The sequence below is a fragment of the Botryllus schlosseri genome, chromosome 10 (genome assembly GCF_051294905.1).
Source record: "Botryllus schlosseri isolate E-star chromosome 10, Bs_hap1, whole genome shotgun sequence".
NCBI lineage: Eukaryota > Metazoa > Chordata > Ascidiacea > Stolidobranchia > Styelidae > Botryllus > Botryllus schlosseri.
In genome coordinates, this window is record NC_137245.1 from 23,922,355 (window position 1) to 23,935,546 (window position 13,192).

The window sequence follows — 13,192 nt, forward strand, 5'->3', positions numbered from 1 at the left end:
AAAGCATCTCGATGGTTCACGCGAAAAAGAATACAATATCTCTCTCTCGCTCTCTCACTGTGCAGCCACATTTTGCCGCCCCCTTGGAGCCTGCCGCCCCTGGCGCAGAGCCAGAACAGCCAAGTGGCTGCTACGCCACTGCTTCGGGCATCGACTCACGGAGTTCACTACGTTCGTCCTTATTAGGGATATTTACGACGTACGTACGTCGTACAATCAGATGTCTATGGTCCAAATATAATTTTACCTTGTATGATCTGCAATAACTGTGCACAGTTGTACACAAAGAGCGCATGGAAATCATACTCATTATTTACTAATTTATTCTAATCACCAGTGCTACGTAGCCGTAAGTAATTTTAGGCATGGCGCTTTGGTTAGTGGCCATATGTAATCTATAGCGACGGAGTTCAACAGAGTAATTATGCCTAATAGCATATGGCTATTGCTATGATATACATTAGGCCTATACATACAAGCATGCCTGTGCGCCGCGAACTGCACGAAAGCGGCATTCCTTGCAATCCGTCCCCACAGTGGTAAAAACTTGCTCTCACTCTGGCACATGCAAATCCGCACCATTCACAGCATTGAACCCTGGTTTCAATGACATTCAGCAATACCGCGCAGCATCGACAATGACAGTGCGCTGTGCATCGAAAACATTGTCTACACACCGCCGCACGCGAGGAACAGGTAAACAAAATCAGTCGAGTCCGCTGACACTGAGTAGACAAGACATGAGAAGCGCATAGAACATGATCAATGCAATGTTCTGTTCACGGTACGTAGTACCCGTCGTTGGTGATAATGGTCATTGGGAATATAGTGCAGCTCGGAGAGAAAGTAGTGCACAGTACTTGCTCTGCGAAAATGTTGGGTTCAGTTTTCTGCCATAACGGTGAAAGCACAGTCATACATAAATAGTTGACAGTTACCAGTAAGCTTGCATAGCATATCATATTCATTGCAGCGTTTTCTAAATATTCTAACAATATCTCTACGGCATGTCTGCCTTCGACGACATCTACGACAAAAGGATTTTAACAGATGAGGATTTTGAAGCAGTAAGGAAGATAGTGCTGGAAGAATACTTTAGTCGCGAACCGGTATCTCGGAAACTGGACTTAACCGCTGAAGAGGCAAAGCTCTCATCAGATTCCATAATTCAGGTGTAGACCCAAAACGGATGACTATTTATTATAACATAGACATGAGCTGCGTGATAGACGATTATGCTTATGTATCATCCAGGAGGCTTTGAAGCATCAATTCAGTCTCGGAGCATTTGACAGAGTCACGGGCGACTTGATTGGCTGCAGAATCAGTGTGATGCGTAAGAAAATGGATGGTGACGTGTTTCCCGAAAATCTAGACGACTCTCCTCTAAAAATACGTCAGCTATTCGGGGTAGGATTTTCGCAAAGCTATTTCTGTGTTCTTTTTTTTTGCGTCATTGTCAAGTCATGCCTCATAAGCGCCTTAAATATTTGATCATAACTATAAGCCAAATCATTCGATTATAGTAGCATTTTTCTATCATCTTTAGATTGTGATGTCATTTTTCAAAAACGGTGGAATTGCTGGTGTTTTGAAAACTGAAGACTATATGCAGTGCATATTTTTGGTATGTCGTAAAGATCGTTCACAGAAAGGACTTGGCACGGAGCTGATGAGAAGGTATTCCGGTATTTTAATATCAGTATTATAAAACATTTCTATACTGACACGCACATGTCTGTTAATTAGTGGTAGCAGGGTTATTAGGGTCGTATGACTGCTCAATATTTTAAATCGCTAACCCCAATACAGTTAAATTTGGCGTAAAGGAATCTCAAAGCTGACTTATGCATTTCAACCCTCTGATGAGGAGGATACAGGGCTCAAACATCAGGAATATGCCACAAAACTTGCAAATATATTTCCAGCAACTCCATTATTATGGAATGACTTGAGCGGGGATCGCGATTCTGGGAAATCAAAAATTCATACCCAATAATTATGTCTCTGCGATACAGCATTGGGCCATACCAGTCGCTGGACGATCCTGTACTTTGTACAGTGATATATTGGTCCATTAGTATATTTCAGCGCACGGAATACTGCAGTATTATTGCAATGTGTGGGGGGATCTGATCTGAAACTTCAGTCTTCCACAGCGGCAATACAGGCTTTTTAAATACTATTTCCAATGCCATGTGCGTATCGTACCGACAAGATAGGTAGGTCGTGACTCGTGGATTCTATCCCCGGCCGGGTCAGACAAAGACCGTATTACTATTAGTAACACTGGTATATGACTTCCCCGCTTGGCGCAGAACATTACCGGGATAACATGGAGGGTGGTGCAAGACTTAGAAATCTTTACTGGGGTATTTCTGCACCTTCCTTGTCCAGCGGCATTATTTTTCTTTCAAAAGTAAGACTATGTCACAGTTTTCTAAATATCTTCGAAAAAACATACAACATAACCTTCGTGCAACGACTTGCTCTGCTCGACGTACACAATATGAAATGATTGCTGGAACCCTCGACATCGTCATCGGTTCAGCAGTTATAAGTCTTGTGACATACAGGTTATAAATCACTTGAACCGTATCGGGATGTTCAGATGAAGGTATAAACACGAGCCGTAAAATGCTTCATGATATGCTAGTAGTCCTGGTCGAAAATATTCTTTGGTCCGTTTAAGATAGGGTTGCCATACGTCCGGAATTTCCCGGACATATCCGGAATTTCACTGAAAAATCTGCGTCCGGGAGGAATTTCTAAAATATGCCTAAATGTCCGGAATTTTGAAGGCTTGAAGCAGGCTCAAAAGTTTTTCGTAAATCAACATGAACAATATTATATTTAAATAGTATATTCATATTGAAATGAACCCGAATATTTTCGGCTGACACTCGTCAGGGGTAATCGTCAGCAACTAGTAGAGAATTGGAAAGAACATTGAATATTCATCAATATTCAATGTTCTTTCCAATTCTCTACTAGTTGCTGACGATTACCCCTGACGAGTGTCAGCCGAAAATATTCGGGTTCATTTCAATATGAATATACTATTTAATTGTATATTGAAGTTCTGTACCTCCAAGAAGCTCTTCAAATATTATATTTTCAAGCAGATTTATGCTATTCAAAATTATTCTTCGCGCCGCGCGCGAGTTAATGCAACGTATAATGGTAATAGTATGGCAGCAGGCACCACCCTCTCCAAAAAATGCAATCAAAAGTAATATAAATAACCATCATTTACTAAAATAAGTCTGATTGTAATCGCAATTATAAGCTATTGGTATATTCCTGGAGCTGGTTAAGGCCGATTGGATGCTTCAATCACAGACAGTGGTTCCAAATCTTGGTGTCGTTCGCCTTTATCTGGGGATCGCGATGATGTTGAGCTTTGCCACGGAACATTTTCAAGTGGAAAATGAGGTCGCGACCATAGAAGGTTGGAAATCACCGGATGTGCAACCTGCTGGTGCATTTTATAGTAGCCTAATATATGGAAGAATCAATAATATTGGCAGAATTCATACATAAAATTTAACAGCCAAATGTATATAGTAAGTGCCCAACAAGTTACATCGACTATCCTATGGTGGACCCAAGATCAGTGCTTTTTTGGGTGGAAGAGGGGGAGGAGAAAAATGTTGTTTCGGATCTGATTAAAACACATATACAGATAGCCCACCGACCTAACAGTATAGCAGGACTGCCAAACACAATCCTGACAGGTCAGACACGGCCCTCCAGATGATTTCATCCGGCGCGTGGAGGAATTTACTGCAGACCCTAGCAAGTAGCAATCACCAGAGCTCACATTACAGATGGCCCAATTCATGACCTATGTTCCACTCCATCCCTGTATGTATAGTGTATACAATACAGTCGATAGAGAATGCTTTCCAGTGTGACGTCATATTGACGGTCAATGAGTTACAACTCATTTTAAAATCCGCTAGTGGGCGCTAAAGAGTGTCCGGAATTTGCTTCACCAAAATATGGTAACCCTACTTTAAGACTCCTTACCATTCGCCACCTTCCTAGGCCATGACTGGGTTTTTACCGTCTTCGTTGATTCACCAGAGTTAAATCAAAAGTGTTGTACACGCCCATGCTGAAGATCAATAACGCAAAGACGACGCGACCTTATTGAGAAGCGACGATGGATCTTGTCCAACTAAGCCTAGCCTATATCAATTCACTGTCACTGATAGAAGCCATGCCGCAAGTTCTAGCAGTCGTTATACTCTATGCAAGTCAGTGTGTCGTGGACTCTCTTCCGTTGTTTTTTTCGTAAAAATAATCCATGAATACATGAACCTCCCGGGGCGTACCGTAAGTTATTCATCGTGAAAGGAGAGCTTATCATAAGAATAAGAACCACTTGCCTAAGATATTAATTCCTTCCGATCTTACGAATAATGCTTGGAAATATTAAAGGTCACTGAAATTGGCTGAACAGGAAGGATGCAAGAAGTTTTTCACTATCGCCTTCAGCCACTACGTTCAGAGGATTGGCAGAAGACTAGGATTTACCACAGTCGAAGAGATGTTATATGAAGATTATGTCGATCCACACACACGCACAAGAATTTTCTGCGATATTGCTGAACCTCATCATTCAGCCAGCCTTGTAGTTAAAAACCTATAAATATTAATTGATTCATGAAAATGCGCACCTTTGATGACTTGTGACAGATGGACTATTATTGGTTCGATATCAAAAAATCGTGTTTATGAGTGCATGGTAGTCGTCAGATGAATATAACCGATTAAAGATTTGAAAAGTTTTGTGCCCGTCAAATAATAACATGATCAGACATGGGGTAATCGCGATTAGTAATCGTAATCGATTACGACGATTACAGCATTTTTAAGTAATCGTAATCGCAATCGATTACATTCGAAAAAAATCCGAAGTAATCGTAATCGTAATCGACTACTTCCCATATCTAATCGATTTTTTTGTGAAAGAACGATTACTTTTTGTTTGTACAAGGACTATGACTTAAACTGAATATTCGTGAACAAGAATGAGATAATATACCACGTCAGCGATAGCACAAACGTCTGTTTTCAAACGCCACTGACTCATTATTACGTCAGAAGTATTAGCTCCGCTCGTCATTGCGTAAGAAGTATCCGCACATAGCAAACAGACATGCGTTGGACATTGAAGTGTGATTGTAACACCCCCCGTGGTGTATATCAGGTTATCAATACACTACAGAATCCGCTACCTCGCAGCAGGATATTGATCACCACTCTGCCTATAGTTTCAAATAGTAACTTATGTGATGTTTGGTTGTGCTTAGTTAAACGCAGTTTACCATTGCTGCTTTGCGAGCAGGAGGCCTACGTACGCACGTGCACCTGACGAAGATTCGGAATTTTGTACTCGTCGAATAAAACATTGCAGTTTCCACAACGAAGCATTACAAATAAACAGCGGCTGATATATATCATAACCGAGCCGTGCTTAGCCGTTTCTCGTAACAGTAGCTCGCTATATATGTATTAAGTTGAAGGCAGAATTTTTATGTTACCTATATCTTATTCTCATATAACTACTTGAAACGGGCGTCAATTGTTATTTCACAGTTCGTTACTTAGCATTTGGACCTGCCGCCATAACCATCCGCTTATATAGCCTGACATGTTAGCGTGGGTTGTAGCTAGAATCAGCAATTCAGCCAAAACAGCAATTCCCCTGTCCAACCGTTGGTCAATTTTCAAAACTGAATTTCGTCAATAATATTGGTAATTGCATTATATTACTATTCATTTATAACCTCTCTGAGCCCCGAGTGTCAGATTTACCTGTTAAGCTGGGGCACGTAATTCATATTCATAGCATCTGGTATGTTGTTATAATTACTGTATGTTGTTAATTCGCGACCTTCAGTCCGTTGTATAATCAAAAGATATTGTACTCGCCCAAACGTAGCAGACCAAAATAATTCTTTTGTGAGACGCACACACAAATTGTCATGGCTTTATTCCTTTGTGGATGCACCGGGTGACATTTGCATTGTGGGCCCAGATTGGCAGGACAGGAGTTATTAGTCACGCCCACCCAGCGCGGCTATTGACAATGGACGAATACCCTAAGTTTCGGCCAAGGTATTTCTTTGGTATCACACACCGGCGTAGCCAGGGAGGGGCGAAAGGTGCGATCGGCCCTCCCAAATTTTCGGAAAATTTTCGAAAAATCAATGAATATAACAGTATTTTAGGGCAGATGAATACAGCCTGAAATTTTTCTTCGCGCTTCCGCGTGATTTAGTGGTCCACTGTCCAGTCCATGCATGTCTTGATTTTATTATCCGTATCTTGAAAATAAATTCTTTCGCAAATAATCCCCCTTATTGAATTAAGCTGCATTCTCAATTATGAGAATACAACAGTAGAATACCAGTAAATACACCAGCGTGGCCCGAGGTCGTTGGGTTGATTAAGACTTGGGGAGTCAGTTCAGCATGGGGGTAGGAGACTGTTAGCTTCGGCAAGTTCCGTAACGGTACATGCGAATACATATAGAGTAGGCTACATGCGACTCTGCAAAGTGCGCTCCCAAAATGATTGACGGCCTTAAAACCGACGCATGTATTCCGAAGCCTTCGGTATAGATTTTCGGGTGCTTGAATGTCAGGCGCCTAGTGATCCTGTCCATGCAATCAGACCCCTCCGCCATAAATGTGACTGGCACAGGAAAATATCGCTCCCGTTAAAAAGGGCTAATTTGAAATCGCACAAGTGTGATCAAATGAGTTTTATAATTTGGTCTGGTATGTATGAGCGATTCCAATCTTTAAAGTAGCGTCAATCTTTATCAGAGGTTGCTAAATAACCGTGCTTCAACTACTTAATTGATAAGACTGGAATCCACTTGATCAAATGTTCATATACACGCACCAATATTATTGATCAAATTCTTTCATTCATTCAAAAGCATTTGACGCTCCGCGCGACGAGGTCCGAAATTCACATTGATTAATGTCAGCGATTTCGGCTCGTCCGTGAAACGATCGCCTAATAAAAGCTATAGTTGGAAACTGGATGCTCCCATAGGGTCTGTGTGTGCGCCTTAGAATCGTATGGATAAATGGTAGTGATGAAATTGCCCATGACAGGATGTACGGTATGTGTTTCCACGGGGGAGCTTCCCAAAATTCATGAAAAAAAAACAATAAAATAAATTGTAATTCTGGCTACGACCTTGCGTGTGAGCGATCTCTCGTGTGGTGATAGCTTTCTCCCCAAGTCATGAAGTAGACCGGTTATCAACCATTTTGCAAATTTAGAGGTTTCGCGGACCCCTAGAAAATGCTGTGCAGACCCCCGGTTGAGAACAACTGCTCTAAATAGTCTTGCCGTATGGTATGAATGTAGTTCAAGTGTGCCCCTGAATGCTCGATGACACCACTTCCATCGGCCCTACCGGTAAATCTGATCATTAAAACGTATTTGCAATATGCAAATAACAATATAATGAACCAATTTCATTCATTAACCAAGAAAAATTTTCGCGCTTTGCGCGAATGTGTAGACGCCCGAGTTTTTCACAATCACATCACATTATGTAAGAGTGTGTTAATGATGTGTTAATCATCCAATAAGGGCCCAAGACCATCGTATTTACCCTATTTTTCCTTATATTTAAGGGAGAGGGGCTCATTTGCGTCATCTAATTTTTCACCCTTCCCAAATATTTTTCCTGGCTACGCCCTTGGTATCACATCCCGTGGAGTTGCGTGTTGGCCGAAACTGCATATGTCTTTTGGTGTGTTGTGGGATCGTGGCGCGGTAATGACCGGCTCCGAAATGCCTGTTCCCATAAAATAGCCTATGTATGTTTTTTCTTGAGGGGAAGAGGTATGCATTTCAAACCCAGATATCTACCGGAGCAGGGGTCACAAACTGTTTTGAAACAAAAAGCTACTTCTTGTGTAGTGTGCAGGGCTTCGGAGCAGCCGTAAATTTGCATTGGGCCATTACCATTACCACACAGCTTGATTCAATCTTTAAATGTGCGATTATCATTCAACTGTAGTAAGGGCAAAATGGGCGGATATAACGACGTGATCAATAGAAATTCGTTTGTACCAAATGGCCAATGGTTTGACGTTCGATAGTGGTGCACTCGTTACCAGTCCATCCGGTGTCGATCAAGTTTTTCGGAATAATATTTTCCCGTTGAAATGAATCGAATAATCGAAATAAACACTGTGCCGTGCACATTGCGCCATGCCCATAACGAATTAAACTATGCAGTATGAACATTGCACATTTATACAAGTTTACGAAACAGATGATTACAAATTGGAAATCGCGTATCAAATCAGTAGTTTGTCTCCAACATAGAATACTATGGGGTTTTGGCCTACTCTTCTGCCATCCCCTATTTAAGCTCGAAAATCCTTACTGGAGATGACAATGATGCGCAGTAACGAATTGCAATTAGCATGCATAATTGCATACTCGCAATAACACTGTCCACTTTCGCGGCCCGACTAAAGAACTATCACGAAAAAACGTGTATTTGCTTATCCGATTCATAGCAATGATGAGACGGAATTTCTCGGCTCGTGCTCGTCATATCGGCATGTGCAACGAAATCACGTTTTTACCATCTCTCCCATTTCGCATAATACATAGTGATCATTATTTTCGAACCGTATACAATTGGTCAACAAGGTTGTGCTGGTGATGAAATTGCGCGTATGCCGAATACCCCAATATTCACAGGCATATGTCGCATACCGAGGTTCGGCACTCATGTATGAAAATTGAACATTGAACATACGACTGCTCTGCTGTTGAACCCCCAGGAACATGGTTAGTCGGAAAATGTAGCGCCAAAGAGGAAAAGATTCTTAATATCGCGAAGGCCTGCTGTTGAATTCGTGAACTCAGCAGATATGGTTGTTGCATATATAATATAGCATCTTATGAAATACGTCGGAGCCGGAGCTACCCCTCAAATAACTGGCTCCAGCTCCGGCTCCGGCTCCGGCTGAATTTTATATAGAGCTCCGGCTCCAGCTCCGGTAAAAATGCACGGCTCCGGGGCTCCGGCTCCGGGCTCCGGCTCCGGCTCCAAAGCCCTGGTAGTGTGTACTGATTATTGCGACGACCGACGGGCTAGCACGTACTCCCGTCGTTTATCCGTGTTCAGTTGGATTTCTTCACTTAGAGTAAGACAATCAGAGCACTGGGCCGGGTTTCCGCCCCTTACCAAGAACAAAAAACGCTCACTCGCAGGGACTCACACCAGCTCCTCCAAGCTCAGTTGCGTTGCTGCAGTGCTCGCAGAAGCGCCAATCTCCGCGTGGAGACTCGGGAATATTAACTATAGATTCCCGTTGAGCCGCCGCGTGGGCGAAGACAAGCAATGCCCCGAGCGACTGCGTTCGTATGTTCCTTGGGGTCGGCCGACCCATGTTCAACTGCTGCTCATATGAAACCAGCTTGAACTTTCAAATCTCTCATTTGGATATTTGCTACAGCGCAGTGGTGGCCCTACTAACGGGGGGCCCATGGCGAGACTTACCGGAGGCCCCCCTATAAGTATCTATCCGTAACTTATGGGTGCTTCGACCCCCAGACCCCCCCTTTCGCATCTGTTATTATTATCTATCTATCAAGGTTTGGCCAGGTGCTGGATTCGGCCATGTCTATTTTTTCATGTGTGCAAGAATAGACTACATTGAAACCAAGTAATTCTACGGCATGCAGAGACGTGATGATTATCGGGATACGGGAATTTTCTAACAAATGCAGAGATTTGATGATGATTGACACATTTGTACGGAATCCTATTCTTGCTTCACGCGGATTTCCATGCTTATTCGTTATTATCCTTGAAAAAAGCGCATAATCCAAATAGAGGAGCCCTTCGACCAGGAGGGCCCCCAGCGACCGCCCACCTCGCCCACCCCAAAAGCCACCACTACTACAGCGACCGCGGGCGACTCATTTGGTCCGCGTTGGTGACCCCTGTACTAGAGACATTTGAATCTCAAAGCTCGAAGAACATTTTCAAGAATTAATTAAATTCTCGAAAATACTCTATAATTTATGTTGGTTTACGAAATACTTTTGAGTCTCCTTCGAGCACGCTCCCCACTCTATTAAGGAATTAGGGGTGCGGCAGGTAAAGACCTGGCAATAATGCAAATCGTTGGATGCGATAAATCATCCACTATAAAGTTGGGCAATTGGTATATTATGACGTAATAAGCAAATGACGCATGATGTATGAAGAAAGTTGATATCTCATAAAGCCTTTTCATCGCAATCCTTGTATTGTCTTCCAATACATCATTTAAGACTATAGTCCTTAGCAAAACAAATGTAATCGTGAGTAATCGTGATTACTTTTCCAATGTAATCGTAATCGTAATCGACTACTTCCTGATTTTGGTGTAATCGTAATCGCGTGATTCCGAAGTAATCGTAATCGCAATCGATTACATTCATAAAGTAATCACCCCAAGTCTGAACATGATTATTTAAATATCAAATTATTAGAACTCCGCGGATCGTGGTTTATTTGCTAGACCGCTAGACTATAATAGCCGCTAGCAGTAGGCTAGTATAGCGGTGCCATTGTAGCTATATTTCAGAGTTCAACTAATGCATGCCTCTTATTTACTTCGCCTAGGCTAAGGTGGGTGTCTGATCTGATCTGTCTACTCCAAGTTGTTTCGACACCTTCCTATCTTTTCATTGTATCGCAGTCTTGTGATGTTTTGAAACGATGAAAATATTAATAAACCTGATTGATTGATTGAATAAGCATCTGTAGCCGTTCGGTTACACACCATTCGCTGACTACGCATTTCGCTCGTGATGTTGTGTGATTGCGGGTCAAGCTGGATAATTCGAGCAAACTTTTGTATCAGGGCAAGTAAAACTTTTGAGATTGTCAAGATGCATGCTCGTATAGTGTTGATTTTTTATACTGCCAGCGCCATGCATAGAGCCCGCAGTTGAAATGCAATAAATTTGAACGACAGATGTTATAATGAAGTGAAAATTGTAATATATGAAAAAGGTTCACAGTGCAGAACCTACGACGGTTCTGTTGTGAACGCGAACCTCTAAATTTCCGAGATTCACTCACAGAACGCGAACGTGAACCTCACTCACGTTCACACCATCTCGGATCCGGCCCGCGAACAGTTTCCGTCTTACATGATAGTGTTGCTCGCGGCCCCAGTCTTCCGAGATTCCCACTACTTGCTTACATACGTCAACTTTTAGTGACTGAATGTCATTTGCCTACTCATTATACACAATTACACATGTATGCGATGCGCACGCGCAGCGAGCGAGAGTGGAGCTTACCCGTCGAAGAGAAAAGACTTATTGCATTATCGGCATTTACCATGTACTCAACCCTAATGTCATTTGTGGTAGTCATGGTGTTTATCGACTACGATGGTCATTTACACTAGGCCGATATTTCTTAGTTTTGATTCCTTAACCGTCGACTTGTAGCACGGCACACTTCTATAAGGCTTCTGTAAGACACCGCTTATGCCAGGTGTCTCCAATTCAAAATTGGTCGGGGGCCACTTTCAAATTTCGTAGAGGCCGCGGGCCGCATGGATTCAATATCGAGATAAAATAGGCCACATAGTTGAACAACCACGCTATCTCGTCACCTACTAAACCCTGATGAATTGATATCTTGGTGAAATTTGTCGTACCGGGATTATCGAACGCCTTGAAATCCTAATTAAGAATTGCACCGTGTGTTGATTGATCAGAGAGAAGCAGACATGGTGGTGCCTGTATGACAATGATGTTCCCAAATCCACATTGCCTTCGTCATTATTGGCGAGAAATGGCTTTGAAGTTACATCGCTGTCGTTAAAATACGTTCGTTAAATACGATTTATTCCTTGTATATGTAAATAATTGGGCGAATAATGTATCGATTCAGCAATCCGGCCCGCCAAGTTCTTAATTTTCCTATATCCGGCCCCCCGGCTGTAGAAGCTGCCCGCCCCTGGTGTAGACAGATATATGCTTGTGCGCCATGATCTACACTAGTACAGCATTCCTGATGATCCATTTCCGTAATGACAAAATAAATTAAAAAAAACTCGAAACTTGGCACATTGACATTCCGCACCATTCGCAGCATTGCATCTGGATTCCAAGGTCATTCAGAAATGCTGGGATATTTCAAAGACGCGTCACGTCATGTTGAAAGAAACTTCATAGTTCCAGTTTCGATGTAGTAGTTTTCGCATTATAGTCTAATGCCATGGTAGATTGCAGGTGTTTTAAAAACTGAAAGCTATATGCAGGGTTTCTATCAGGGGTGGCCAACCCTTTCGGCCAAAGGGCCACACGCAATTCACAAACCATATAGCCGCCACTAGCCACGCGGAGCGCGAACATTTTTACAGGTTTAAAATTTACAGGTCAATAATAGGTTGATAAATTGTTACTTGAGTATATTACGGGTCTTCTGTACATCACTGGGCTCAGTATGCAAGGACAGGACTATCCGGCTCCTGGACATATCGATATCGAAAGCTTCGGCCAACGTGCGTCAATCAATCATTTTGTGCCTAGATTTCATCGTCGACGGTCTTTCTGCGAGCGCAAACGCAAGGTCGCATGTTGGACGACACTTTCTCTCGTAATTGCGAATATAGTTTGAATAAATCTGGTATATTAGGCGTTTTTTGTTCATTTTTAGAAGGGGGTCACAATATTAAAAGCAAAAAATCGAGTGATAACATATTGCGCGAAGCTTGAAGGAATTTTTACTCTGGATAAATCTACCCCTTTATAGTAATGTACGAAGATCTACCAAAAATGTGACTGGCCTATGGATCTCAGTCGAAACTGATATTTTAGTCATCAACATCCCATGTGTTGCGGCTAGGGCTGGGCACAATGATTCGAGTACTCGAATCTGAATCGAGTAATTATTTTAATGATTCGAGTCGAGCAGTAAAAGACGATTTTTTCGAGTATTGAAATTATACGCTCCTAGCCACCGAAAGATATTTTATCAACTAGAATTATGGTTTCGATACTATTTTTCACTGTAGAAGCCACGAAAGCTTGATTGGCCGAATGGCCGTATCCCAGCATACGAAACACAATGTACAAAGCTATTATTGTTGCGGGAAATAACACATTTCCGAAGACATGATCC

The 13,192-nt window shown here is 42.3% G+C and overlaps 2 protein-coding genes across 2 annotated transcripts in view; one reads left to right on the plus strand and one right to left on the minus strand.

The window, feature by feature from the left end:
* The window catches only part of LOC145447642 (E3 ubiquitin-protein ligase UBR4-like), a 133,660-nt gene that overhangs the window by 17,015 nt on the left and 103,453 nt on the right, over positions 1-13,192 (minus strand). The window lies entirely within an intron of this gene.
* On the plus strand, positions 950-4,763 carry LOC145447657 (uncharacterized). Its single transcript, XM_080325912.1, has 4 exons — positions 950-1,172; positions 1,255-1,410; positions 1,550-1,680; positions 4,447-4,763. Exons 1-4 carry the CDS (start codon positions 1,008-1,010, stop codon positions 4,655-4,657), a joined length of 663 nt encoding a protein of 220 aa, XP_080182038.1. The 5' UTR covers positions 950-1,007; the 3' UTR covers positions 4,658-4,763.

Excerpts from the sequence above, each read along its gene's own strand:
- LOC145447657 (XM_080325912.1), top strand. The coding sequence starts at position 1,008 with ATGTCTGCCTTCGACGACATCTACGACAAAAGGATTTTAACAGATGAG. Across the intron at positions 1,411-1,549 it reads AAATACGTCAGCTATTCGGG|ATTGTGATGTCATTTTTCAA; the intron begins GTAGGATTTTCG and ends TATCATCTTTAG. Across the intron at positions 1,681-4,446 it reads GGCACGGAGCTGATGAGAAG|GTCACTGAAATTGGCTGAAC; the intron begins GTATTCCGGTAT and ends GAAATATTAAAG.